Genomic DNA, 26,925 nt, shown 5'->3' with positions numbered 1-26,925 from the left:
GGTTCTCAAAGTGTGGTCTGGGGCTGGGCGTGGTGGCTCACGCCTGAAATCCCAACACTTTGGGAAGTTGAGGCGGGAGGATCGCTTAAGGCCAGGAGTTCAAGACCGGCCTGGGCAACATAGTGAGATCCCATCTCCAAAAAGAAATAAAAAATCAGCCGGGCGTGGTGGCTTACACCTGTAGTCCCAGCTACTCAGAAGGCTGAGGTGGGAGGATGGCTTGAGCACAGGAGGTTGAAGCTGCTGTGAGCCATGTTTGTGCCACTGCACTCCAGCCTGGGCGAGAGACCCTAACTTAACAAACAAAAAAACAAAGTGTCGTCTGGGATGGCACCATGAGCATCTCCTGGGAACTCGTTATAAAGGCAGAATCCCAGCCCTGCCCCAGACCTACTGAACCAGAAATTTGGAGGGAGGGACCCACAGTCTGTTTTTCATCAAGCCCTCCAGGAGATTCTAATGCAGTTCAAGTTTGAGAACCACTCCCTTCTAACAACCCTGAGAGACAGCTACTGCCATTCTACCCATTGCACAGGAAAGGGCACTGGAGCTCCAGGGGGTTGACCTGCTGCAGTTACACCACTGCTAGGAAGCAGGATTTGAATTCCGGCTACCAGAGTCTGTCCCCGGAGTTCCTGCGTTGACCTCAGATGATGTAAAGCTTGTGTAAGATGCTGGGGGAATTCCAGATCGTTTCAGTGACTATGGCCCCAGAACACAGACAGAGGTCCCCTCCCCACCATGGCAGGATCTGAGTGCAACAGGAGGCTCCCACCCACTCCCAGGGCCCCACAGGCACAGCCACAGCCACTTCTGACCCTTTATTGGGGCACTGTCAGCCCCAAATAAATATAATACATTAAACCCAGAGCTGAGGGAATCGTGCACCCCAGGAGGTGCCCCCCACAACCTCAGCCAGGCAAAATAAGTTAGTGGGGGGCCTGCCAGAGGCCGGGCCAGCTCCCTGGTCTAAAGTGCATCTCGGTTCTGTGGCCCCCACGTCTGCACAGCCCCTGGCTGGGCCGTCGGGAGGGGCGGGTGGGAGATGCCTGGCGCTCACACCGTGCCAGCAGTGGCCGCCGAGGCTCTGTGTGTCCATCTGTCCATGTGGGGGAACAGCTGCGTGGCCAGGGTCCTCAGGAAAAGCTGTCATCGGGCCGGGGCTGGGTGTCAAAGGGAGGGTCTGAGACTGTGATGCCTTGGTGCAGCTTCTCCAGCGAGAACTTCATCTGCGGGGAGGAGGTGAGCAGGGTCGGGGGTGAACGCTGGAGGCTGGGGGGTGATGTCGCCCACCCCCATCCCGCCACTGAGAAACTGAGGACGGTCTAGAGGCCATACTGCCCCACCCCAGGGTCCCTTGGTGAAAAGAACATAGCCACGCTGCACCCAGTTTAACTTCTCAGAGGCAGCAGAGGAAGGGGCTTAGTGTGTGCCTGGGACCCTGATGGCCTGGGTTCAAATCCTGGCTCTGCTGCTTGTTACCTCAGTTAACCTCAGGCAAGTCCCGTAACCACCCTGAGCCAAAATCCCCTCATTTGAAATACGGGTCTATAACACATCTGCTCCACAGGATTATTTCAGGGTTCTGAAGAGCACTGAGAACCCGGTGTACACTAAGTGCTCAGCACATGTCAGCTGTCACCATTACCCACTCTGTGACCTCGGGGAAGCTCCTGAGCTCCTCGAACCTCTGGATGCCTCATATCGCCTACCTATGTATAAAACCGGGATAACGGCCGGGCGCAGTGCCTCATGCCTGTAATCTCAGCACTTTGGGAGGCTGAGACTGGTGGATCACTTAAAGTCAGGAGTTCAAGACCAGCCTAGCCAACATGGTGAAACCCCATCTCTACTAAAAATACAAAAATTAGCCAGGCGTGGTGGCGGGTGCCTGTAATCCCAGCTACTTGGGAAGCTGAGGCACGAGAATCGCTTTAACCTGGAAGGCAGAGGTCACACCACTGCACGGCAGCCTGGGTGACAGATCGAGACTGTCTCAAAAAAACTGGGATAACAAGAGCATCTTCCTCAGAGGCTGCCTGTGGGGATAAAGCAGTCATGCTTAAAACTCAGAATAGCCCATCTGCAGGTAAGTGCTCAGTCTACATCTACTGTGAGCACCAATCTGTGACGTCAACTCTGCACCCTTGGCAGTTTGAGAGAGAAGAAAATGATAAAAATTTAACTCAGGGCCAGGCGTGGTGGATCACACCTGCAATCCCAGGACTTTGGGAGGATTGCCTGAGGCCAGGAGTTTGAGACCAGCCTGGGCAACATGGTGAGAGACTCTGGTCTCTACAAAAAATTTTAAAATTGGCCAGAAGTGGTGGTGCATGCCTATAGTCCCAGCTACTCAGGAGGCTGAGGCAGGAGGATCACTTGAGCCAGGAATTCGAGGCAGCGATGAGCCATGATCGTGCCACTGCACTCCAGCCTGGGCAACAGAGTGAGATCCTGTCTCAAAAGAATAAAATAAAATAACGCAGGATGGGGGGGCTTGCCCGCCCTCTCTATGAGCGATGGGGCCTCAGCCTTCATCCCCTCCCCACCCCGTCCTGCCCTGCCCTTTCCCGTGTGAGCCTCTCTCAAGCTTCATTGCAGGGGGGAATGAGACCCCTAAAGATGAGCCTTCTGATATGGAAGGGTCTGACGAGACAAGATTTTCACCGTCACCCACAACTTCAGCTCTGATGGCCTTGGAAATGCAGGCAATGCCAGACTCCCTGTTTCCCATCCGCTTTCCCCCTCGACACCTTCCCCAGTGCCTAACACTTGCTCTGACCCACCGCAACTGCTGGCCTGACACTTGTTCTGACCCACCGCAACTGCTGGCCTGACACTTGCTCTGACCCACTGCAATTGCTGGCCTGAGTCTGCTGGGGCCTGAGGGCATTGCCGTGTGATGACATCACATTTATTGGGCATCTGCTTTGTCCCTGGCACTAGGCTCACACTCAGGACAGCCAGCCCACATCCAGTGTTTCCTGTGGGCCTGGCACCACTCCCAGTGTCAACTTGTCTCATCCTCACAATAGTCTTTGAGGTAGCATCAGTCATTATCCGGTGCACAGAGGAGGCCACGGCCACCATGGCAAAATCACTTGCACGAGGTCACACACTGGAATTGGAACCTGGTTGACTGAGTAGACACTGTCCCTGAACTACACTGGATGTCTGGGTCCACTCCGTTTTGGAGATGAGACCTCAGGTCCTTTGGAGTCTCTCCCCTTCAGACCATGTGACCCCTTAGTTACCCCAGACGGGGGTAGCGAGTAGAGGGACCACATCTGGCCTGCCCTGGCTGCTGTGATGTGTCAGGGGTGGGCCTGGGACCCCAGCAGCCAATCAGAGTAAGCTCCGTGGTCCCCTGTGGGGGGAAAAGGGTGGCCTCCAATGAAGCCAACCCTGGAGATGGGCACAGGGCAGAGTGGGCACGAGAGACTGACTCTTACTGCCACTGAGTGACCGAACCCGGCCGTGCCTAACGTGAGACGCCTCTGGACTTTTCTCCAGGACGTGAGCCAATCAGTTCTTTCTTCCATCCATGCTTCCATGCTTTCCCATGCAATGCTGTGGGGTGGGGACTCTGAGTGGCTTCCTCATTTTACAGAGGACACTGAGACTCGGAGAGGGAAAGTGCCTGCCGCATGGTGGAGAATCAACACAGGACCCTGCAGCCCTGCAGCTCCGAGCCCTGCCCGAGCGGCGCCTCCTACCTCATCCAGGAGCTCCACGGAGGCCCGCAGGATCTGCCTCCACTTGTGCACCTCCACGCTGTGGAATTGCTTCTGCAGCGCCAGGATCTCGGCCCACTCTGTGGCCGTCTGGGGGAACTTGCTGTGGGGATGCCGGGCCTGAGCAGGGCCTTGGCCTCCCCCGGTGTGCCCAAGCTCCCCCATTTCCCCAGGCTACCCACTCACCCCTTGGCCAGGGCCAGGCTGTGCCAGGACTCAAAGGTGTGGGCTGTCCTTTCCAGGGACCAGAGGCGGTAGAAGAGCAGGACATTGAGGGCGATGAGGATGATAAGGCTGGGGACAGGGGTCAGAGGTCAGGATTCCTGGGGTCTAGATGCTCTGAACCCCCCCATGCAACTACACCTTGTAGGGACACCTCTATCCCCCATTGCAGAGGAGGAGAATGAGGCTCAGAGAGGGTGAGAGACATGCCAAGGGTTGCACAGTCCATAGCAGGAAAGTCAGGGTTCAAATCCAGGTCTGTCTGATGCCCATACCCTTGACTGCCATGCCAGGCCACCTCCCTGGGGGAGCTGGGGGGCGTGGGGTGAGGAGAAGAGGCTGCAGCAGGGGTGGGGCGCAGGGAGGGGAGGGCAGGGGTAGGACTCAGGACCCTACCTCACACAGATCCTGCAGCAGCAGCAGTGAGGGGAGACAGAGAGATGAGCGCCGCCTGGCCTGCCCCCGCCACCCCCAGCCCTCCTCACCCTGGGCAGCTTTTGGCTGAGTGCACCACACCCCCTCACTGGATGAGAGCTGAGAGCTGAGGCTCAGAGGCTGAGCATGTAGCTGGCCTGACCCTCACCTCCCAGGGTCTGCTCAACCCCGGGATCCTGCTTCTGTTTCCTCCAGCATCCTGCCCGCCAACTCCTGCAGGCTTCTGGGCAAGAGTGTGGGTTCTCCCTGCCCAAGCCCTTAGCCTACGCGGTCTCCACTCTCTCAGGACGCCCATCCTGACCGCCCCCTGTGGCCTGGGAGGAAGCCGCCGCTGGCCTCCCAGGGCTTCCCCACTCCCGGCCCCGACCCCTCTGCCCATACCTCCCCCATCCCAGCCCGGATCACTCTGGTCTGGTGTGAGGTCTATCTTTTCCTCAAGGTCACTGCTGCATCCTCAGCATCGCCCAGCTTAGGGGTGGGCACTGAGAACATAACGTGCATAAATAACCTCACTTGTTAGGCACACCTCTCCCTGTGCACCTAATTCCAGAATCGTTGTGTGCCTGCTCCTCCAGAAAGCCCCCCTTGATCCTTGGGTGAGGTCAGGCCCCTCTGATCTCCCATAGCCCCCCGGGCTCTGCTGTTCTAGCAGGGAAGGCTTCTCCATGACAAACCGGCACATCCCAAACGTCGCCTCGTCTCATCCTTGCTGTGAGCAAACCCACGCTCCCACTTAAGCAGAGAGCTCAAAGAGGCCACACACTTGCCCAAGGTCACACAGCCAGGAGGCAGGTTCAGGCCTGTGTGGCCACTGCTCCTGTCTCTTACTCACACAATGCTGATGAGAACCAGGGCACTGGGGATGCCTGCCCCGGGGCCCTGGTCCACAGACGGTTCGGAGAAGCGGGAGCTGAGGGAGCCTGCAGGAGAGCGGCTTGGAGTCAGATGGCCTGGTCCAGGACCCCCGATCCTCCGCCTACCCCAACCCGGCCCCAACGGAACGCACCCGAGGTGTGCATGCCGGCCCGGGCACAGGGGTCAGGATCTGGGTGCTGGGGCCCGTCCCCGTGAGCCCGCCAGCTCAGGGGCCGCTTCCGCCGCCGCAGGCCGGATAGCAAGCCCCGGGCATCCTTCCCGCCTTCCTCCAGAGACAGCTTCTCAGCCTTGGCAAGCTCTCGCTCTGCATAAGACAGGGGGCTCTGGATGTCCATACCTGGCCAGGCCATCCCCCAACCCGTGCCCCGGCCGGCCTTCTGTCCCTACCCAGATGGTGGAAATAGTCTTCAATGCCGCTCCACGAGTTCTTCTCAATGAGCGACTTCACCAGGCTCCACGGCTGCTTTCGGTAGCGGATCTCAGAGGATACTCTGGCATTGGGAGATCAGGGAAAGGAGGTAAGCGTCTGACTCCAGCCCTGGCTGCCCAGTCCCCCAAGCTGAATTCTTTCCTTCCCCTAATTCAGAGAGGGCCTCTTGTCACTCACAGACAAAACAGATGGGTTCCCTACCCCCCATGGCTTTCCTGGATACCCCATACACCACCCTGCCCAGCCCAAATGCCAGCCAACTCAGCCCTCGGTCCTTCTCCACCCATTCCCACTACCTGGGCAATGCTCCCGGCGGCCTGAGCCTGGTCTACTCACAGACTGACATCTTAGCCAGACCATGCCCCTGAACCTCTTCCATTCAGCTGCTGCACCCCAGCTCCATATGGGCTCAGCTCAACATAGACAGCTCAGTCCCAAACTGACCTCCTGGTCTTTCCCCAAACCCATTCCTCCCTGCCACCCCCATCTGGGTCAAGGGCAGCTCCGACGTTGTAGTGATTTGGGCCAAATGCCTCGGGGTACTCCTTGAGCTCTCTTTCCCTCATCGCCACATCCAATCTCTCAGCAAATCCTGTCAGTTAAACCTACAAAATCTCTCCAGAATCTAAACTCTTCCCCCTCCATTTCCCCACCCTGATTCAGCCTCCGTCCCCTCCAGCCTGGATGTCCCAGCAGCCTCCTCCCTGGCCTCCCTGCTCCTGTACCTGTCTTTGCAGTCTGTTCCCACCAGAACAGAGGGAGCTAGAAGGAGCCTGGGACCACCTGAGTCAGGTCAGTGCCCTCCTGGCGCAGAGCCCTGGCCTGGTTGCACCTCACTCTAGGTAAAGTCAAGTTTTCACCATGAAGACTGGTTCACCTTTTTTTTGAGACACGGTCTTGCTCTGTCGCCCAGGCTGAAGTGCAACGGTGTGATCATGGCTCACTGAAATCTCCACCATGTCTGGCTAATTTTTTTAACTTGTTTTTTGTTTGTTTGTTTGTTTTTTTGAGACAGAGTTTCCCTCTGTCACCCAGGCTGAAGTGCAGTGGCCCGATCTCGGCTCACTGCAACCTCCACCTCCTAGGTTCAAGTAATTCTTGTGCCTCAGCCTCCCAAGTAGTAGGGATTACAGACGTGCACCACCACCCCCTACTAATTTTTGTATTTTTAGTAGAGATGGGGTTTCACCATATTGGCCAGGCTGGTCTCAAACTCCTGACCTCAAGTGATCCGCCCACCTCAGCCTCCCAAATTGCTGGGATTACAGGCGTAAGCCACTGCGCCTGGCCCCTGGCTAATTAAAAAAAAATTTTTTTGTAGAGACAGGGCCTCCGTACATTACCCAGGCTACTCTTAAACTCCTGGGCTCAAGTGATACTCCTGCCTCAGCCTCCCAAAGTGCTGGGATTACAGGTGTGAGCCACTGCGCCGGGCCCCGGTTCACCACTTTAACCTCAGCTCCTACTCACTCAATCTTACTCCACTCCAGCCATTGCCCACGCCCCTGCCTCAGGGCCTTTGCACCTGCTGTCCCAAATGAGTTGCTCTCAGCTCCTTCAGGTTCTTGGTGAAACATTTCTTTCCCAGCGGGCCCTTCCCTGACCAGCGTGTCGGGTGTAAAAGCCTCCACGCCCCGCTTCTTTAGCCTGCCGTGTTTTCCTCATTTTTCTCCATAGGCCTCACTGCCAGTGAATGTTCTGCAGATTTTCCTGATTATTTCTCTATTGTCCAGTTCCCCACTAGAATATGAGCTCCCTGAGAGAGGTGATATTGCCTGGCTTTGCTGTATCCTCAGAGTCTTGAGGCTCAAACACCCTCTGTAGATGGGAGGAGCCATCCTAGGGCCACTCTTCCTCTACCCTCCACTATTCGGAGGACAAGGGCCTCAGGAACCCCGCTCTTCTGTTCCTCCACCAGGGTGGGAACCAAAGCTCTGCTGTTGACTTGAGGAGTGGACAGGAGGCCCTGGGGCCAACAGGGCATTGGATGGAGGGGCCCAGCCGCCACTCACCGGAGCCGCGCCTTGTTCCGGGCCAGACCCAGGATGCAGTAGCGGTGGGCAGTGTAGAAGTAGTCCTGGTAGGGGATGCCCTGCGTCAGCACCTCGGAGTCCACCACACACCCGCCGGCCTGGGGGCCGCGCCGGAACAGCGTCTGCAGGGACAGAGCCGGAGGAGTCAGGGCCACCCCACTCACCCAGCTGCCCCACCCACCCGGCTGCCCCACCTGGCCCACCTGTGTCTCCACCACGGAGGCGCTCTTGGGGCCCAGTGGGTTGCTGATGGGGATGGTATACGTCAGCACCCGGCGCTGGTGGCACTTGCTGTCCCCGCTCCAGGGGCTCAGGGTCACGTCTAGGGGAGGGAGGAGCAGCATGAGGAGGCCACACCCCAGTCCTTTGCCCACAGGCCGCAGGAGACTCAGCCTTCTGGGAGGTCTCTCTGGGGACTTGTCCCAATCCCCACCACTCCTCTGTGTCCCCACCTTCCTTCCAGGAGCCTAAAACCTTAGCTGTTGGGATAGGGCCATCTCATCCACTGCTACAGCCTCAGTTTCCCCCTCTGCCCCCATCCTGGCTTCTGCCCTGAGCATTGGACCTGTAATCTTTTGAACACCTTCCCCTGGAAGGTCCCTGGACCCCTCGAACCCACCGAGCTCCACACAGCCTCAGCATCTCCCCAAACCTGCTGCATCTCCCAGGCCCCCACTCAGGGGTGGCCCAGGGTCCTCCAGGCTCGCACTGGAGCGGTAGGCCTTGCCCTGGACACCCCCTAGTCAGACCCCTAGATGGTTACCTACACTGTGTGTTCACCAAACTTCCTGAGCGTCACTCCTGGTTCAGCCCATCTTTGCCTGCCCAGTGCCCCTCCCAGCCTTCCCTTGAGTGTCTGGCCTCAGTCTCCCCATCTGGTCCAGGGGCATCATGTTAAAGCCAAGCCTGACTCTATCCCTTCTCTGCCTAGAACACTCCATGGCTCCCCAGTACCGCTAGAACAGAGTCTGAATTTGGTATAGTTTGGATATTTGTCCCCACCCAAATCTCATGTTGAATTGTAATCCCCAATGCTGCAGGTAGGGCCTGGCGAGAGGTGTTTGGATCATGGGGGTGGATCCCTCATGGTTTGCTGCTGTCTTCATGATAGTGAGTTCTTCCGAGATCTGGTCATTTAATTGTGTGGCACCTCCCCTCCACTCTCTCTCACTTGCTCCCCCTTTGCTTTCCACCATGATCAAAAGCTCCCTGAGGCAGCCGGGCACGGTGGCTCACGCCTGTAATCCCAGCACTTTGGGAAATTTGGGAGGCCGAGGCAGGAGGATCACCTGAGGTCAAGAGTTTGAAACCAGCCTGGCCAACATGGTGAAACCCCGTCTCTACTAAAAATACAAAAATTAGCCGGGCGTGGTGGTGGGCGCCTGTAATCCCGGCTACTCAGGAGGATGAGGCAGGAGAATGGCTTGAACGCAGGAGGCAGAGGCTACAGTGACCCAAGACTGTGCCACTGCATTCCAGCTGGGGCGACAGCAAGACCCCGACTCAAAAATAAATAAATAAATAAATAAATACGTGTTAATGATCACAAATTTAATGTCCACTCTGTCAGGCCTATGCAGGGCTTGGAGGCCGGTGGGAGACCAGAATAGATGAACTCCCGTCCTTAGCACCCAGAATCTCTTGAGAACAACAGGAAATATCTATAAATAAAAACCACACACTACCGGCATGGCGTGAGTTAAGGGCAGAGGCTGTTGAGTATCTGGGGATATCTGGGATCTGAGGAAGGTAAGGGAAGGCTGCCAGGAGGATGTGAAATCAAAACCAAGGCCTGAAGGAGGAACTGAGGAAGGAAGGGGGTGGGGGCGGAGGAGCCCAGGAGGCCGCGTGGTACCAGTAAAGGCCCTGAGGCTGGAGGCCAATATTGACAGAAGTCCCCTGAGGCTGGGATGGGGCAGCCAGGTATGGAGAGGGGGCAGCCACAGCGCTGGGTGAGGCTGAAGGGTTGACATGGGACCAGCCAAGGAACTTGGGAGGCTACGAAAGAGACTCAAGCAGGGGAGAAACATGTCAGATGGGAGTTTCTGTTTCTTTTTCTGTATTGATGAGACATGTAGTATCCCCTGCAGTCAGGAAGATGGTGCCTGGTGTTGGGGGGCTACAAGGCCCCCAAAACTATGCTTATGTCCTAAAAGGGCTGGCGTGTCAGGCTGAGGAGCTCTGTATTAGGCCATTCTTACATTACTATAAATACCTGAGGCTCAGTAACTTATAAAGAAAAGAGGTTTAATGGGTTCGCAGTTCCACAGGCTGTACAGGAAGCATGATGCCAGCGTCTGCTCGGCTTCTGGGGAGCCCTCAGGAGCTTTTTTTTTTTTTTTTTTTTAATGGAGTCTCTCTCTGTCACCCAGGCTGAAGTGCAGTGGCATGATCTTGGCTCACTGCAACCTCCACCTCCTGGGTTGAAGCAATTCTCTCACTTGAGCCTCCAGAGTAGCTGGGATTACAGGTGTTCAGCATCATGCTCAGCTAATTTTTTTTTTTAATTTTTGTAAAGACTGAGTCTCATTATGTTGCCCAGGCCGGTCTCCAACTTCTGGGTTGACATGATCTTCCCACCTCGGCCCTCCTCCCGCCTTTTTTTTTTTTTTTTTTTTTTTGAGACAGAGTCTCGCTCTGTCGCCCAGGCTGGAGTGCAACGGCACGATCTTAGCTCACTGCAACCTCTGCCTCCCGAGTTCAAGTGATTCTCCTGCCTTAGCCTCCTGAGTAGCTGGGATTACAGGTGCTTGCCACCATGCCTGGTGTATTTTTAGTGGAGATGGGGTTTCGCCATGTTGGCCAGGCTGGTCTCAAACTCCTGACCTCAGGTGATCCATCTGCCACTCCTGACCTCAGGTGATCCATCTGCCTCGGCCTCCCAAAGCGCTGGGATTATAAGCATGAGCCACTGTGCCCAGCACCCCACCCCCCGCCCCTGTTTTTTTGAGACAGAGTTTCGCTGTGTCGCCCAGGCTGGAGTGCAGTGTGATCTCAGCTCACTGCAACCTCCGCCTCCGAGGTTCAAGCAATTCTCCCACTTCAGCCTCCCAAGTAGCTGGGACTATAGGCGTGCGCCACCACCCCTAGCTGATTTTTGTTATTTTTAGTAGAGATGAGGTTTCACCATGTTGCCCTGGCTGGTCTCGCACTCCTGACCTCGAGTGATCTGCCCACCTCAGCCTCCCAAAGTGTTGGGATTACAGGTGTGAGCCACCGCACCCAGCCCCACCTCAGCCTCTTAACTTGTATTTATTAAACACTTCCTATATGGCATTGCTCTAAGCACTTTTCTAGTATGAACTCACTTAGTTCTCATGATAACCAATAAGCCAGGTACTATTATCATACCCCCATTATACAGAAGGAGAAACTGAGGCACAGAGAGTCTCAGAACTCCACCCAAGCCTACACAGCTAGTAAGAGGCAGAACTGCTTCTGGTCTGACAGACATTGCTTTTCACCACCCCGCCCTGCCCCACTGGCTAGCAGTGCCGTCCCCTGTCCTGGGCTACCCTTCCTCACCCCTCTCCTGCACCTGGGTAACCTCAGCCTCTCCTTCATGTGCCCGCTGACCTGTGAACTTGCACTGCTGTAGGAAGCCCTGGAGGAAGGGCGAGTCCGAGAAGAGCATCTGCTGGAGCCGCTCAGCGCCCACATGGAAGACAGAGTTGATGAGGAGGCGGCCGGAGAGGTCGGGAAGCAGGGCAGCCAAGTCCGCTGGAGACAGAGGAGAGCCGAGGATGATGACTGCCTCCACTCCTCCCTCCCTCCCTCTGCGGGCCACGCCTCCCCACTCCCAGGCCTTGTAGTGTGCATGGGCGGACCCAACCTCCTGGAGCAGAGCAGGACACTGACACAGAGCCCTCCTGTGACTCAGGGATGGGTTGAGGGTGGGCATGTGCTCCAGGCCCAGACAGACAGAACCACTGTGCTTGGTTCTGGGCGGAGAACACACCTAGGCCCTGAGATTTAAATCACAGGGATTCATTACCAGATAGCACGCGCTCCTGGGAGCATCAACCTAGGAGCACAGCAATTGGTTCAGGGGTGAGTGGGCGGCCCAGGTCTATCCGATCAACCACAGTGATTGGTTCAGGGGCAGGCACGCCCTCAAGTTGGCCCAATCAGAGCCAACCCGAGTGTCCGCTGTAGACACTAGGAAAAATAGGCTGCTCTCTCTCACTGGACTGGTCTGGGGCAGGGCTGAGGCCATCTCTGCCCCGTAAGAGACATGAGTAGAGGCTAGCTGAAAATTAGTGGAGAGAGAAAATGAATATAATAATGATAATAGAAATACTAATAGTCAATGCTTACTAACTGGCCCAAGTGCTTCAGATGTATGAAATCACTTAATTCTCTCCCTTTGTTCGTTTTAGAGACAGGGTCTCGCTCTGTTGCTCAGGCTGGAGTGCAGTGGTGCAATCATAGCTCACTGCAGCCTCCAACTCCTGGGCTCAAGCGGTCCTCCTGCCTCAGCCTCCCTAGTAGCTAAGACTACACAGGGTGCATGACACCATGCCTGGCTAATTTTTAAATTTTTTGTAAAGACAGGGGTCTCACTATGTTGCCCAGGCTTGTCTCAAACTCTTGGCCTCATGGGATCCTCTTGCCTTGGTCTACCAAGCAGCTGGGACTATAGGTGTGCACCACCACACCTAGTTTTTTTCCTTTTTTTTTTCTTTTTTGTACAAAACGGGTCTTGCTTTGCTGCCCAGGCTGTTCTCCAACTCTTGGCCTCAAGCAATCCTTCCTACCTTGGCCTCCCAAAGTGCTGGGATTACAGGTGTGAGCCATCACACCCGGCCTCATTTATAGTCTCTTAACAACAATCCTATGAAGTGGGTATTATCATTGTTAACCCCATTTTCAGAGGAGGAAAGCAAAGCTCAGAGAAGTTACATAATTAGCCCACGTGACATGGTCAGGAAGTGGTGTGACCAGGTTGTTGAACCCCAGCAAGCTGCCTTCAGTCTGTGCTCGTGTTCACCCTGCCATGCTGCCTTCAAAACAGAGTAAAGACAGAGATTTCTAGCAACAGCGCCTGAACGCCATCCCCGCCTGCCCCTGGATTCTCAGTGCTGTGGGCGAATCCATCCCCTCTTGCTTAAGACTGAGCGAGGCTTACAAGTACCGGAGGCAAATGAATTGTGCCCGCCTGCCTCACCTTCCTCCCCAGTGGATGAAGAGGAGTTACTTGTGTCTGTCAGTAGCTCCTCGCTGGGCAGCAGATCCAAGGGGCCCAGGGTGGTGGGCCCGTCAGGCTGGGTGGGCTCTGTGCTCAGGGGTTCAGCCACTGGGGTCACTGTCTGGCTGGAGGAGGCGTCTGGCTGGCTGTCTACCTGCTCCTCCTTGTCCTCCTCTGCCTGTGGAGAAAGGCCCGATGCAGCCTTGGCCACCTCCATCCCAGTCCCAGGGCTCCCAAGTCCTCACTTGTCACAAGGATTCCAGAGCCTGTGCAGACCCTGGGTGGTGTGTGCACCGAGGGTTCACGGCTGAGCTGCGAGCAGCCTGGGGCCACCCAGATGAGGGCCCCTCTCAGCCCCTGCCAGGCTTGTCTCAGATGCCCGAGCCATAAGCTTTCTTACCCGTCCTGTCCATTTGTCTGTCTGCTGCTTCATCTATCCACCCATCTCCCACCCCTTCTGTCTCTCATCCTTGCTGTCTGTCACCTCTCTTCCCTGTCTCTCTTTCCCTATCTGTCGCATGTCCGTCTTTCCCTCCCCGTCCTGTTCCTCCATCCAGGCCTCCCCTGTCCCCCTATCCATTCCCCTCCAAATCTGTCAGGCTGTTCTCCCACTGCACCCCCAGCCCTCCTCTCTCTTCCTATCAGTATCCCACCCCTCTTCCACCCCACCACTCACCCCATGGTCTGCGTCGCTGCTGGCTCGGGAAAGGTTGGGTGTGACGCGGCCACGGCGTGAACCCACTGGGCTTGGCTCCTGGCTGCGGTCAGCTGCCCCCGAGGAGGTGATGTCGCTCAGGGCGATCACATCTCCCACTTCCTTGGGGGTCCTGTGGGGAAGGGGAGGAAGCAGGACTGCTGTGTCCTTGAGACCCCACACACCCTCCTGAATCCTCCAGACTTCATACAACCACCTCAGGCCCCCCAGCACTCCAGGAACTCTGCACGCCGACCGTCCTGTTCTCCCCCAAACCCTTCAACCTCCTTTGACCTCCAACTCACCCCAGACCGTTCAGCTGCAAGGGGCAGACATAGTCCTCATCCTCACTGGTGAGGCCCAGCTCTGAGCCATAGCACTGATGCACCAGATGCCAGAGCTCGCGGGGACTCAGCGTCTGGGGAGGTGGTACCTGGGGTTGGCCTCCATCTCACCCCAGCCAGAACCCGGCCCGCCAGATTCCCCACCAGCCCTCGGCCTCTGCAGTTCCCCTGACTTCCACAAGGAGGCAGCCACGATCTCCCGCACCAGACCTGGCCCCAGCACGTGGGAAATCCCCTGCTACAGCCCCTCCGGGGCCTGAGCCCAGGACTCAAACCTCCCACTTCCCAAGTCCCCACAATAGTCTGGCCAGAGAATGTTCCCATTTTTTTTTTTTTTTTTACAACTTTTTTTGTTTGTTTTTTGGAGATGGAGTCTGGCTCTGTCGCTCAGGCTGGAGTGCAGTGGTGTGATCTCAGCTCACTGCAACCTCTCCCTCCTGGGTTCAAGCGATTCTCCTATCTCAGCTTCCCAAGGAGCTGGGATTACAGATGCGTGCTACCACGCCCAGCTAATTTTTGCAATTTTAGTAGAGACGGGGTTTCACCATGTTGGCCAGGCTGGTCTTGAACTCCTGACCTCGTGGGCACCACGATCCGCCCGTCTCAGCCTACCAAAGTGCTGGGATTACAGGCATGAGCCACCGTGCCCAGCCATGAATGTTCCCATCTTTACAGAGAATACGGAGGCCCAGGAAGGGGAAGTCATGTAGGGAAAGTCATGTGTTCAAGGTCACCAAGTGACTTGGTCAAGCCCTGCCAGACTCCAGGGCTGAGTCTCCCACGCCTATGCCATCGTGGCCCCCCGAATCTTGTCCCAGGTGTCCTCGGGAGCCTTGAGCTTTCAGCCACCCACGGCCAGAGTGGCTGAATGACAGTGATGACAGATAACAGTAAGTGATGATAGCAGCAGACATTTGCCACCTTGTCAACTAGGTGCATTCTTCTAACCACTTTACAGATGTGCTCACTCACTGTATCTTCAAAACCGTCTGGAAAGTAGGTGCTAACCTCATCATCCTTTTAAGACAATGGTGCTGAGAAGTGCAAGGTGACATGCCAAGGTCCAGCCAGGAAGTAGCAGTGCTGAGATGTGACCCCAGGGGAGCTGGTCTACAGCCGGGGGGCAGAGGGGGTGGCGAGGGAGCTAACCACTGGGCTACTCTGCTCATAAGAGCTGACATGACTGAGTACTTATTCTGGGCAAAATTCTGGGTGCTGTGAAGTGGTGATGGCTCCCATTTGACAGATGGGGTTCAATCACTTGCCCCAGGGGATGGGGCTGGAATCCTGGGGCTCTGCCTTGTTCTCCTTAGGGCCTGACTGTGCGCTGACCCTCTCTCAGGATGCTGAATGGGACCCCTCAGCACTCCTGCCTGCTCCAGGGACATCGGAGCCTCTGAGAAGGCAGCACGTGAGTGCTGCTCAGCCGGAGGATGGGGCTGGGGCTGTCTGAGGTGCTGTGGGCCAGCCATAGCCGGTATCCTGTGATGACCACCCAACCTCTATCCACGCTCCCCCACTGCCAGTGGAACCTGGATTTCCTTCAGGGTGAAAATCATCCCCAGCCCCAGGGAAGAATTACGACGGTTTACACCAATTCACGTCCCTTTGCCAGAGACTCAGCTGCAGGGTCAGGTGGGGCCCCGGGAGGAGCTGCAGGAGCACTGGGCCTGGTGCCCATGGAGAAGAGCCAGGGCTGCCTCCAGCTCCGCAAGTTCTGGGGTCCCTGGCTCCATGGTCCCCCTGGGAACCCTCCATGCCTCACCCAGGCCCACCTTTTCAAGCAGTGCATTCTGCCAGAGGCGGAAGATGAGGAGGAAGCAGCGGTCACGGGCCCCAAAGGAAGTGAAGAAATGCTGTCAGGGAGAGAGAGAGAGAGAGGTGTGAGCAGGTTGGGGAGCGACCAGGACAGAGGCGGGGAAGCGCCACCCTCATCTGCGCTGATGCCACATTTTTGGCCCCATGAATCCACTAATTCACCCCTGCATTAGTTCCACAAAACGTCTTTCCTGCGCTGGACAATGCCAGAATCACTGGGATGGGGAGACGGCCCCTGGCCTTGTCCTTGGAGCTCCCAGTCCAGGGAGGGGACAGATGCATCTCTAGACAGGGTCAGCCCAGAGGGGCTGGGATGTGATGGGGGAAGCCCAGGGAACTTGCCCAGCCTCCTTTGCCACTAAGAATGGTCGGTTAATCCTTTTTTTTTTTTTTTTTTTTTCAAGACAGGGTCTGGCTTTGTCACCCAGGCTGGAGTGCAGTGGCATGATCACAGCTCACTGCAGCCTCAATCTCCTGGGCTCAAGCCATCCTCCAGTCTCAGCCTCCTGAGTGAGTAGCTGGGACTACAGGTGCGTGCCACCACACCTGGTTAATTTTTTGCTTTTTTAAGAGACAGGGTCTCACTATGTTGCCCAGGCTAGCCTCGGCCTCTTGGGCTTAAGCAATCTTCCCGCCTCAGCCTCCCCAAAATGCTAGGATTACAGGCATGAGCCACTGCACCTGGCCAGATCCACTTTTAACCAACAAAACACAAAAAGAAGTCTGCTGGGAAGTGTCCCCCACACCTGTCCCTTCTTGTTGGACCACTGGTGAGAAAGCCATCTTGCAACCAACGGACATGAGGCCACAATGACAGAGATAGGACACAGCATCGGGGAGACTTACAAAGGGAGGGGCGGCTGAGGTGCCACATACATGGAAGAGTTTTACTATTTCTGCTGTTCCTGAGCAGCTGTGTGAGGTAACAGGTTGCAGGGAAAGAGAGGAGAGACTGGTGCGGGGATCAGGTCAGGGGTGATGGGTGCCTGGGCCAGGAGAACAGAAAGAAGGGGACAGCTCGGAGAGAACTCAGGGTGCAGAACAAACGGGGCTTTGCATGGTTGGGGGAGGCGGCCTGCTGAGAGGGGGGACCGCGTGGTCCCGTCACCGGGTCCTCCGTCACCTTCTCGCTCTCCGTGCAGATCTGGATGGCGTTGGGGATCAGCTTGGCCGTCTTTTCCTTCTTCAGACATGTCACTTCCTTCAGCTGGATGGAGATCTGAGGACAGCAGGAGGGTCAATAGGAGTGGGGTGGGGCCTGGCCATGGGGGCCCCTGCCCCTGCACACCGCTCCGCTGTGGGCTCACTGTGGTCTCCCAGCGGAAGATGTTGCTGTAGAAGCAGATCCAGTTCTCAGAGAGGTAGAGGCGGCCCTGGAGCAGGATCTCACGCTGCAGGGCGCAGGAGTAATCTGAGAGTGGCCGGGAAGAGACCAAAGGACACCCAAGTCACGAGGCTCAGCCGGCGCCCGCAGGCTGGTGGGGAGTCGCGGGGCTGGGCTAGGAGCTGGGACTGGGGGTCCGGGACTCACCCACAATGAGGCGTTCTGCTTCGGGAAGTTTGCTGAACAGTTTCCGGAAGTCCTCATTACGCTGCTTGTAAGTGGGGCTCAGCATCTGAGGAAGTTTGGGAGGTGAGAATCTGGATGGGGGTTCACACTCCCAATTCTGCCCCACAAAGCTCCTGGAACCCCCTCAGTCTCTTAAGTCCCTGACAGATTCCAATGCACACAACACACCAGTAGCCACAATGACAGCTGCCATTTACAGATTTCTTATGTAAGCCCGGCCCTGTACCAAGCACCCACCAGCATCACTGACTCATTCAATGTTCCCTTCAGCCTTGTAAGGTGGGGCTGTTTCTCAAGGACAGAGAGAGGCCCAGAGAGGTTAAGTAACTCACCCAAGGTCACACAGCACATAAATAATAGCACAGAAGGTGACCCTAGGTCTGCACCCACTCCATCTCAGCATGCACTCCTTGATTGTTGCAGCCTGGGGCTCCTGGCTCAGCACCCTGTCCTCCCAGCCCTCCAGCAAGCCCCTTGCCCAGACACTTACACTGTACCAGCTCTGCATCTTCTGCAAAGAAAAGGAGAGGAGTCAGGATGAGCCCCTAGATCACCGGCCAGCACCCCCCCAGCCCTCTCCCCACCCCACCTGGGCTTGCACCAACCTTGCTGTTGCGGATGAAGTTCCGGCTGCCTAGGCTCTGGGTGCTGGGGGTCCCAGGCACCCCACCCTTCTCTGAGGAGCTATCTGATCCCTTCTCCACCATGGTGCCTGGTTCTGGCTCAGGTGGGGGCCGGCTTGGGGGCAGGAGCTGCAGCCGTTTCCGGAGCGATGGGGAGCTGCTTGGCGTGCTCCGGCCAGAGTGGGGTGTGGTGCTGGGGGCAGGAAGAGGAAGAGAAGTGTTAACTGGAAAAAAACAGGCTGGGATTCAGGGATAGGCCTATTTTCAGAGGCCCACCCATTGATCCCTGAATACACACCCATCCACCCAGCCATCCTGTTCCTCTTCCCAGCAGTGAGACTCAGAACATGCTCCTTAACGTCTCTGTGCTACGGTTACTTCATCAGTAATCCGGGGATAATAAATACATGTCCTCATCTGGTTGTTTTGGGGCTTAAACAAAGCAGGACATGTAAAGCACTTCCTTTATCTTACTTTATTTTATTTATTTATTTTTTGCGACAGTCTTGCTCTGTTGCCCAGGCTGGAGTCAGTGGCATGATCTCGGCTCACTGCAAACTCTGCCTCCTGGGTTCGACTGATTCTCCTTCCTCAGCCTCCCAAGTAGCTGGGACTACAGGTTCCTGCCACCACACATGGATAACTTTTATATTTTTAGTAGATGGGGTTTCACCATGTTGGCCGGGCTGGTCTCGAACTCTTGACCTCATGATCTGCCCACCTTGGCCTCCCAAGTGCTGGGATTACAGGTGGGAGCCACCGTGCCCAGCCTACTTTTAATTTTTTTGAGACGGGGTCTTCCTAAGTTGCCCAAGCTGGTCTCAAAATCCTGGCCTCAAGCGATCCTCTGGCCTCAGCCTCCCAAAATGCTGGGATTACAGGCATGAGCCACCAAGCCCAGCCCATGTAAAGTAATTTTAACAGAGCATGGCACATAGCGAGCTCTCAACGACACCTGCTATGTTTTATTTTATTTTATTTTATTTTAAGATGGAATCTCTCGCTCTGTCGCCCAGGCTGGAGTGCAGTGGTGTGATCTCAGCTCACTATAACTTTCGCCTCCTGGGTTCAAGAGATTCTCCTGCCTCAACCTCCTGAGTAGCTGGGATTACAGGATCCCACTACCATGCCTCGCTAATTTTTGTATTTTTTGTAGAGACGGGGGTTCACTATGTTGGCCAGGCTGGTCTCGAACCCCTGACCTCAAGTGATCTGCCTACCTCAGCCTCCCAAAATGCTGGGATTACAGGTGTGAGCCATCACGCCTGGCCTATACCTGCTATTTTTTAAATTAACTTACTAATTCATACAACAAATATTTATTGAACAGCGACTTTTCACTCAGTTGTTGGAGCTAAAACGCTAAGCATCTTTCTTAATTTCTTTATTTTCTTCATCTCTCATTTCAAAATCTATTTCCATTATTTATTTTTATTTTTAGAGTTAGGGTCTCACTCTGTCACCCAGGCTGGAGTGCAGTGGCACAATCACGGCTCACTGCAGCCTCGAGCTCCCAGGCTTAAGTGATCCTCCTGCCTCAGCCTCCCGGGTAGCTGGGACTATAGGTACACACCACTGTTATCAGCTTTTTTATTTTAAAAAAATTTTTGTACAGATGGGGTCTAGCTATGTTGCCCAGGCTGTTCTCAAACTCCTGACCTCAAGTGATCCTCCCACCTTGGACACTACCAAAGTGCTGGTATTACAGGTGTGAGCCACTGCACCCAGCTCTATTTCTATTATTTTTATTTTTTTGAGATGGGGTCTCACTCTGTCGCCCAGGCTGCAGTGCAATGGCATGATCTCGACTCACTGCAACCTCCACCTCCCAGGTTCAAGCGATTCTTCCGCCCTAGCCCCCCCAGTAGCTGGGATTATAGGCACCCGCCATCACGCCCTGCTAATTTTTGCATTTTTTTATAGAGATGGGGTTTCACCATGTTGGCCAGGTTGGTCTTGAACTCCTTCCTGACCTCAGGTGATCCGCCCACCTTGGCCTCCCAAAATTCTGGGATTATAGGCATGGGCCACCACACCCAGCATCCATTATTTTTATTATACCCATTTCTCCCTGCTCCAGCCTCCATCACCTCCAGCCTGGACACCCCAGCAGCCTCTTCACTGGTGTCCTACAACCAGAGGGGGCCTGTGACCGTCTGAGTCAGGTCTGAGCCCTGCCGTGGGTGCACCTCACTCCAGGTAGAAGCAAAGACCTCACCTTGCTGTGGCGATTTGGCCCTGGAACCTCGCTGACCTCATGTCCTCCCTCCACCCTGGCCATCCCAGCCTGCTTTTGTCCCTAAGCTCTCCAACCTCATTCCCATGCCAAGGCCTCCACACTTGTAGTCCCTCCGCCTGAATGTCCTTCCATGGCCCCGGCATCACCAGCTCTGTCCCCTTCAGCTCAAATGCTCTCCTTCCCCGTCATCCAGCCTAAGGCAGGCACCTCTGTCGCCACACCCCAGGCTATCTGGAGTGTCCTGCTTGTTTACTGTCTACCCAGACTGTCACCTTCAGGTCTTGGTTACCACCGGGTCCCTAGAGCCCAAAACTCTAGGCACATAGGGAATGCTCAATAACCACCAGAGGCTAAATGAATAATCTGCACGCTGGCTGGAGCTGGCATCAGTAGAGCCCGCAGGACACGGCCCCTGCCCTTGGGGAATGAGCCTTCTGGTGGGGAGGCAGACACTGAACAAACAGGACACTCCCAACTTGACTGTGCAAACACGAACTGTAATAAGGACTGTGGGGATGGCGTCGGGAACTTTAAAAGGACGTTCTTTGTTGACTCCTTATCAGGAACTATGTCAAGCTCTCCGTATGATTAACTGTATTATTTCTCAAGCCGGTGCCTTTGATACGATTAACCATCCCTGCTTTACAGAGGAGGAAACTAGCTCAAAGCAGCAAACCACTTGCCATAGGATACAGGCCTGGTTTATTTCTTTTTTATTTCTTTTTTGGAGACAAAGAGTCATGCTGTCGCCCAGGCTGGAGTGCAGTGGCACTATCTCAGCTCAATGCAACCTGCCCTCCCAGGTGCAAGTGATTCTCCTGCCTCAGCCTCCCGAGTAGCTGGGATTACAGGCACCCACCACCATGCCCAGCTAATTTTTTGTATTTTAGTAGAGACAGGGTTCCACCATGTTGCCCAGGCTGGTCTCAAACTCCTGAGCTCAGGTAATCCACCTGCCTCAGCCTCCCAAAGTGCTAGGAGATTACAGGTGTGAACCACTGCACCTGGCCATGGGCTTGGTTTATTTCAAGGCAGGATTCCCATTTGGGGGCCTTGATGTATTCTGGGGTGCAGGTGGGATTCCCTCCACCACCTGGGGCAACTCAAAGTTGTCTCTCTTACCTCCAAGCCTTAACATATGCCATTCTGTCTGTCCAGATCATAGTTCTTTACCTAGCAAATCCTTATTTGTCCTTCAGGACTTTGGCTCATGCGTGACCCCACAGTCCCCTGGGCAGCTCCCATCCTGGACTACTCTGGGCCATCACTGTCTGATGACAGGTCCAAGTCCCTCACAGGTCTGTGGGTCACTGCTCTGTCCCCAGCACGAGGGACAGGATGCAGGGTAGGCATTCATGTAACACTTGTAAAATAAATTTGTGGAATAAAATACATGAATAAAATAATTAAACAGCCAGTGGCCCAGGCCACTGCTTTTCCCCTGGGCCATCCCAGCAGCCTCCTCCCTGGTCTCCTTGTTCCCATCCCTGCCCACACCTGTAGTGGGAGGGAGCCTGGGATCACCTGAGTCTATCAGGGCCCTCCTGGCTAGTCCCTCTCTGCCCTCATCAGCCCTGCGCTCCCTCTCCCAGCTCCTGCCTTGGTCGGTGCCTCTGCTCAAAATGCCGTTCCTCCCAGACATCCACATCCACAGGACTCCCCCACCTCCCTCAGGTCTCTGCTCAGTGGACACCTTCCCTATCTCCCTATTTAACACCCCCTACCCCGCCCTCCCAATCCCCCTCCCTGCTCTCTTTCTGCGAAGCACGTCTCCCTGCTGCCTCCCGGGACCTTCAGTATTTCCCCCTAGTTCTTATCCTTCTCTCCCCACCCCCACCCCCCACCCACGATATGAGTGTCCCCATCACCTAGAGCAGGGCCTGGCGCACAGGAGGTGCTCCGTGAGCACATACTGTTGGGGATGGCCTGGGTGATTGGCCCTCCTCCCCTGCCCCTCATAGAACTTGGGTTCCAGCAGGTGCACGACTCCTTGGACCCTGCAGGTCCCCAGGGCAGCAGCCTGGAGTGTGGGCCCCACAGTCCAAGGAGCTTCCAGTCAAGTGCAGCCGCGTCCTTTCCATGTGATCCTGAGCCAGTGTCTGAACCCTCCTGTGCCTCAGTTTCCTCTTGGGTATGATGGGAATTAGTGCCCACCTCCTAGGGTTGGAGGTGAGGTGAGATCCACAAAGCCCAGTACCTGGAGGGCACCTGGTTTAACTACGCTGCTTTCCCTCCCGCAGGGACTGGCGGACTAAAATGGAGTGTACAGCCCGGCTGCCAGCCCAGTGAACCACTGTCCATGATGCTCTGCTGACCCTGACAGGGACCTCACAAGCACTACGCCTGATGTTAGGAGCCTCCATGACTGACCCTCAACTCCAGCCTTTCACCTCTAAATACCCTGCACCCGCCACAAGGAAGTGAGCAAAGCCCATACAAGCCCCTGCCTGAAGGGACCTGATGCTGAAACAGGGAAACATAGACCGTCAGTAAGAAAACAAGTGAGCAGGGATGGCGACCTCAGACACTGGTGAACGCCATAAAGCAATGCTGCTCAGTATGGGCCCCAGAGAGCAGCAGACAGGACTTGGAAAGTGTTCAAAAGGCAGAGTCCAGGACCCACTCCCAACCTTCTGAATCAGAACTGGGGTGGGGCCAGAGATTCCAATGCACATTCAAGTTTGAGGACCACAGAGATAAGGGATGGGACAACTAGGGTGGCAGAGATGCTTTTTAAAGTTTTTTTAGAGACACGGTCACACTCTGTCACCAAGGCTGTGATACAGTGGCGAAATCATGGTTAACTGCAGCTCCGAACTCCTGGGCTGTAGCAATTCTCAATCCTCAGCCTCCCAGGTCACTCCAGGCCCGAACTCTCGGGCTCAAGCGATCCTCCAGCCTTAGCTTCCTTGGTAGCTGGGACTACAGTCTCACATCACCATGTCTAGCTGATTTTTATAGTTTTTTTTTGTAGAGATGGGGTCTTGCTATGTTGCCCAGGCTGGTCTCAAACTCCTGACCTCAAGTGATCCTCCCACCTTGGCCTCCCAAAGTGCTGGGATTACAGGCATGAGCCACTGTGCCCAACCAATTTCTTTAGTAAGAGTCAGCAAAAGCCTGCCTGAACAAAGCCCACTTGTTCACCTGAGGACAAAGAACAGATGTGGCAAAGGCTGGGAGAAGACTGTTCCAGGTGGAGAACATCAAGCTCAGGGACAGGACTGAGCCTGGCATGTCTGAGCATGAGTGAGGTGGCCAGTGGGGCTGGAGGAGTAGTGGAGGTGCACAGGCCTGGTGACCCTAGTCAGGAGTTTGGCTTCACCCAGACGGCACTGGTGAGCAGGGAGGGACTCCTAAGCAGCAGGGACCACATCCTCCCCTGCCTGCTTTTCTCAGCCCTCTAGCCTGAAACACAGACCTGCCCTACTTTCCCACAGCCACAGATCTAGGGGCAGGGCCTGGGGGCAGGAATCCTGAAGAGAGGTTCAAGGCACACAGGCAGGGCAGGGACCACGCCCCCAGTTTTTGCTCCAGGGCTGGGCAAAGAGGAAGTACTCAAGGGCGGGCCCTGCGGCTGCCCAACCAGCTAGCTGAAGGCAGAGTGAAGGGAGGAGCCTGGGGGACTGTTATAGGGGTGAGGAGACTTGGAAGGGATGTTGTTTTGCTTCCGCAGACACCTGACCTCCAACTTCCCAGGCCCCCATGGACCCAGAGCTGCCTCTAGTCAGAAAAGGGTGGATGCATCCACAGGTGTGCATAAAAGGGAAACTCAATGATTGTCACACAGTAGGTGTCAGGGGTAAACTGCATTTCCCTACAATTGCAAGGAGTCTTTCCTCTCTCTCTCTCATATGCTCGCGCACACATACGCGCGCACACACACGCACAGAGCAACAGCATCACAGGTATGCTACAGAGAGCCAGAGAGTAATTACACACACACACACACACACACCCCTGCAGCATTGCTAGTCTGCTACAGTCACATGGCAATTTCCCAGAAAAGTTATCCAGACACATGCATGTGTGCACATAGACACAGAGCTGCAGAGGGTCACAGAAACATACAGCGACCCACAGAAAGTCCCGGATAAATTATATTCACACACATAGCCACGAGGAAGTCTCAGAAAAGAGCCAAAGACAGCCATACAGTGAAAGACTGGTCCCGAAAGACCCCAGGGGACACACACATAATCCCAGGTAAATCAGGTCCCACGGTCGGCCAACACATCCCCACCGAGTTGTTCCTGTGCCCGCACTGGGCTCACTGTCTGGCAGGGAAGACAGAGCAAAGGCTACTTCTAAAGTGGCAAGGGGCTGGTCGCAGTGGCTGACGCCTGAAATCCCAGCACTTTGGAAGGCTGAGGCGGGTGGATCACCTGAGGTCAGGAGTTTGAGACCAGCCTGGCCAACATGGTGAAACCCCATCTCTACTAAAAATACAAAAATTAGCCAGGTGTGGTGGCACGCACCTGTAATCCCAGCTACTCGGGAGGCTGAGGCAGAAGAATCGCTTGAACCCAGGAGGCGGAGGTTGCAGTGAGACAAGATCGTGCCACTGCACTCCACCCTGGGCGACAGAGCGAGGCTGCATCTAAAAAAAAGAGAAAAAGGAAAAGAAAAAATAAAGTGGCAAGGGGTGGAGGTGTCAGTGGCTGTTGCTGGTGGAGAGCCCTGATGCTCACACAGTCAAGCAGGACTTGGGAATAACGCAGCCGAGCGGGGTGTGGATCTCGAGGACACAGTGGCCAGGTAGTGGAATAATGCGTGGCACATGCTATACTAACTGTAACAGGTGGACAACATCAGTTATCATTATTGCCTCCAAAGTGCCCTGGGTACTCCCAGGGTCTTAGAAGGGAGGGTTCCAAGCCCACAGAGAACCACAAGGGGTCTCACACTGTTCACACACACACAAAACCACAGAGGGTCTCAGCTGTACACAGAGAGGCCTAGGCACCACTCAATACTGTCACAAAGGAATACACAAGGGAATGTTCACACAAAGATGGAATCAGATTAAATTACAGCCACACTCACAGAGCCCCAGACACACAACAATGTCACAAATGTAACTTACATTGGCACACAGAGCTAAATGAGAGTTTCAAGCCAGGCGCAGTGGCTTAAGCCTGTAATCTCAGCACTTTGGGAGGCCGAGGTGGGTGGATCACCTGAGGTCAGGAGTTCGAGATCAGCCTGGTCAACATGGTGAAACCCCATCTCTACTAAAAATACAAAACTTAGCCAGGCGTGGTGGCGCACTCCTGTAATCCCAGCTACTTGGGAGGCTGAGGCAGGAGAATTGCTTGAACCTAGGAGGAGGAGGTTGCAGTGGGCTGAGATCTTGCCACTGCACTCCAGCCTGGGTGACAGAGCCAGACTCTATTTCAAAAAAAAAAAAAAAAGAAGAGCGTTTCAGAGCTAAATTACATGCATATGCAGGCACAGAGGGTCATGGTAGAACCCAGAGCCCCAGGCACACTTGTACACACACCACTAAGTCACAATGGGACGCACACTGGTAACTTACAGCGACACTTGGAGCCACAGATAGAATTAATGGTAAAACACACACAGCCCAAGAAGGATCAGAGCTGCTACACACAGTAACTCCAGACACACGTACACACACTCCAACGTCACACTTAGACACACAGGGGTAATTTATATTGGCACAGGGAGCTACAGATGGAATGAAACACACAACACGCACACAACCAGCTGCTCACAGCCACAGACTTGGAGCCCCAGACACACATAGATAACTTACAGTAACACACAGAGCCGCGGTCAGAATTAATGGTTAAGTTACACGCAGGAACCCTATCAGAGGCCCAAAGCTGCTGCAGGCTAGCAGCCCCAGACACACGTACACACACTTGCAAGACAATTCACAGTCGGAAGCACATGCGCCCACCTGGACCGGAAAGGGAGTAAGAAGTCAATTCCGAGCACACAGGACCCCCCCGCCCTCCAAGATCTCAAGCACGCGGTCCTGGAGAGACGCAGGAAGCCCCCACCCCCGGCAGCCCCGAGACCCGCAACAGCCAAGGACGGTGGGAGGGGGCCCAGCCAGGAGGGGCTGGCTACTCTCGGCGCGCCCAGGGCTCCGCGGCCTGTGGGTCTGGGCTGGTCCCGATCCTGTCTCCATCCCAGGCCGGAGCCCCAATTCGGCCTCGCGCTCACCCCTGGCTTACCAGGTAGGGGGGTGCCAGGCCTGAGGGCCCTCCCCGCCAGATGAGCTCGCGGGCCCCCAGCCAAACCCCGCAACCCAGTGCGTCGCGGGCCGGCAGTGGCGACCCAGACCTCGGGCCCTGCCCTGCGTCCGCGCCCCACCCCCCAGCTGCACCCCTCGCCCGGGGGCCCCCTGCTCCGCCCCCACCCCGATCGCCCCGGCCAGGGCCACATGCAGAGGCCCCCCACCTCTGCAGCGGCCGCGCCGCCCCCTCCCCAAGCCCGCGGCGCCGCCTCCCTCCGGTGGCCTCCCCCGCGAGCCCGGTCCCTGAGCTTTAGTCGCCCGGTCCTTACTCGAACATGGATGCGGCGCGGCGGGCGCGCCCCGGGCGCAGGGCAGGGCAGGGCAGGGCTGGGCTGCGCGGGGCTGGACTGCGCTGGGCGTCCCCGCAGGGCACTGGCCTGGCCTTCCGCGGCCGCCGCCCCCACCCAACCCAGCCGCCCGCACAAAAGGCCGGAGCCGCCGGAGGCCGCCGCGG

General features: G+C 55.8%; 1 protein-coding gene across 2 annotated transcripts; it reads right to left on the bottom strand.

The window, feature by feature from the left end:
* Positions 1-808: 808 nt before the first annotated feature.
* On the bottom strand, positions 809-26,925 carry GRAMD1A (GRAM domain containing 1A). Of its 2 annotated transcripts, XM_054463253.2 has the most exons (19): positions 26,741-26,925; positions 17,950-18,160; positions 17,835-17,855; positions 17,306-17,390; positions 17,082-17,185; positions 16,898-16,993; positions 15,732-15,812; positions 13,918-14,030; positions 13,595-13,745; positions 12,898-13,096; positions 11,307-11,450; positions 7,934-8,052; positions 7,710-7,852; positions 5,655-5,758; positions 5,398-5,571; positions 5,224-5,311; positions 3,921-4,028; positions 3,717-3,837; positions 809-1,229 (listed from the first exon to the last, which is right to left on the bottom strand). In XM_054463253.2, the coding sequence occupies exons 1-19, from the start codon at positions 26,746-26,748 to the stop codon at positions 1,137-1,139; spliced, it is 2,163 nt and encodes a 720-aa protein (XP_054319228.1). In that variant the 5' UTR covers positions 26,749-26,925; the 3' UTR covers positions 809-1,136. The 2 variants fall into 2 exon arrangements, with proteins under 2 accessions (XP_054319228.1, XP_054319229.1); XM_054463254.2 differs by lacking the exons at positions 17,835-17,855; positions 17,950-18,160; positions 26,741-26,925 and adding an exon at positions 17,677-17,801.

The sequence above is a fragment of the Pongo pygmaeus genome, chromosome 20 (genome assembly GCF_028885625.2).
Source record: "Pongo pygmaeus isolate AG05252 chromosome 20, NHGRI_mPonPyg2-v2.0_pri, whole genome shotgun sequence".
Lineage (NCBI taxonomy): Eukaryota > Metazoa > Chordata > Mammalia > Primates > Hominidae > Pongo > Pongo pygmaeus.
This window is presented reverse-complemented; position numbering and strand designations above follow the sequence as displayed.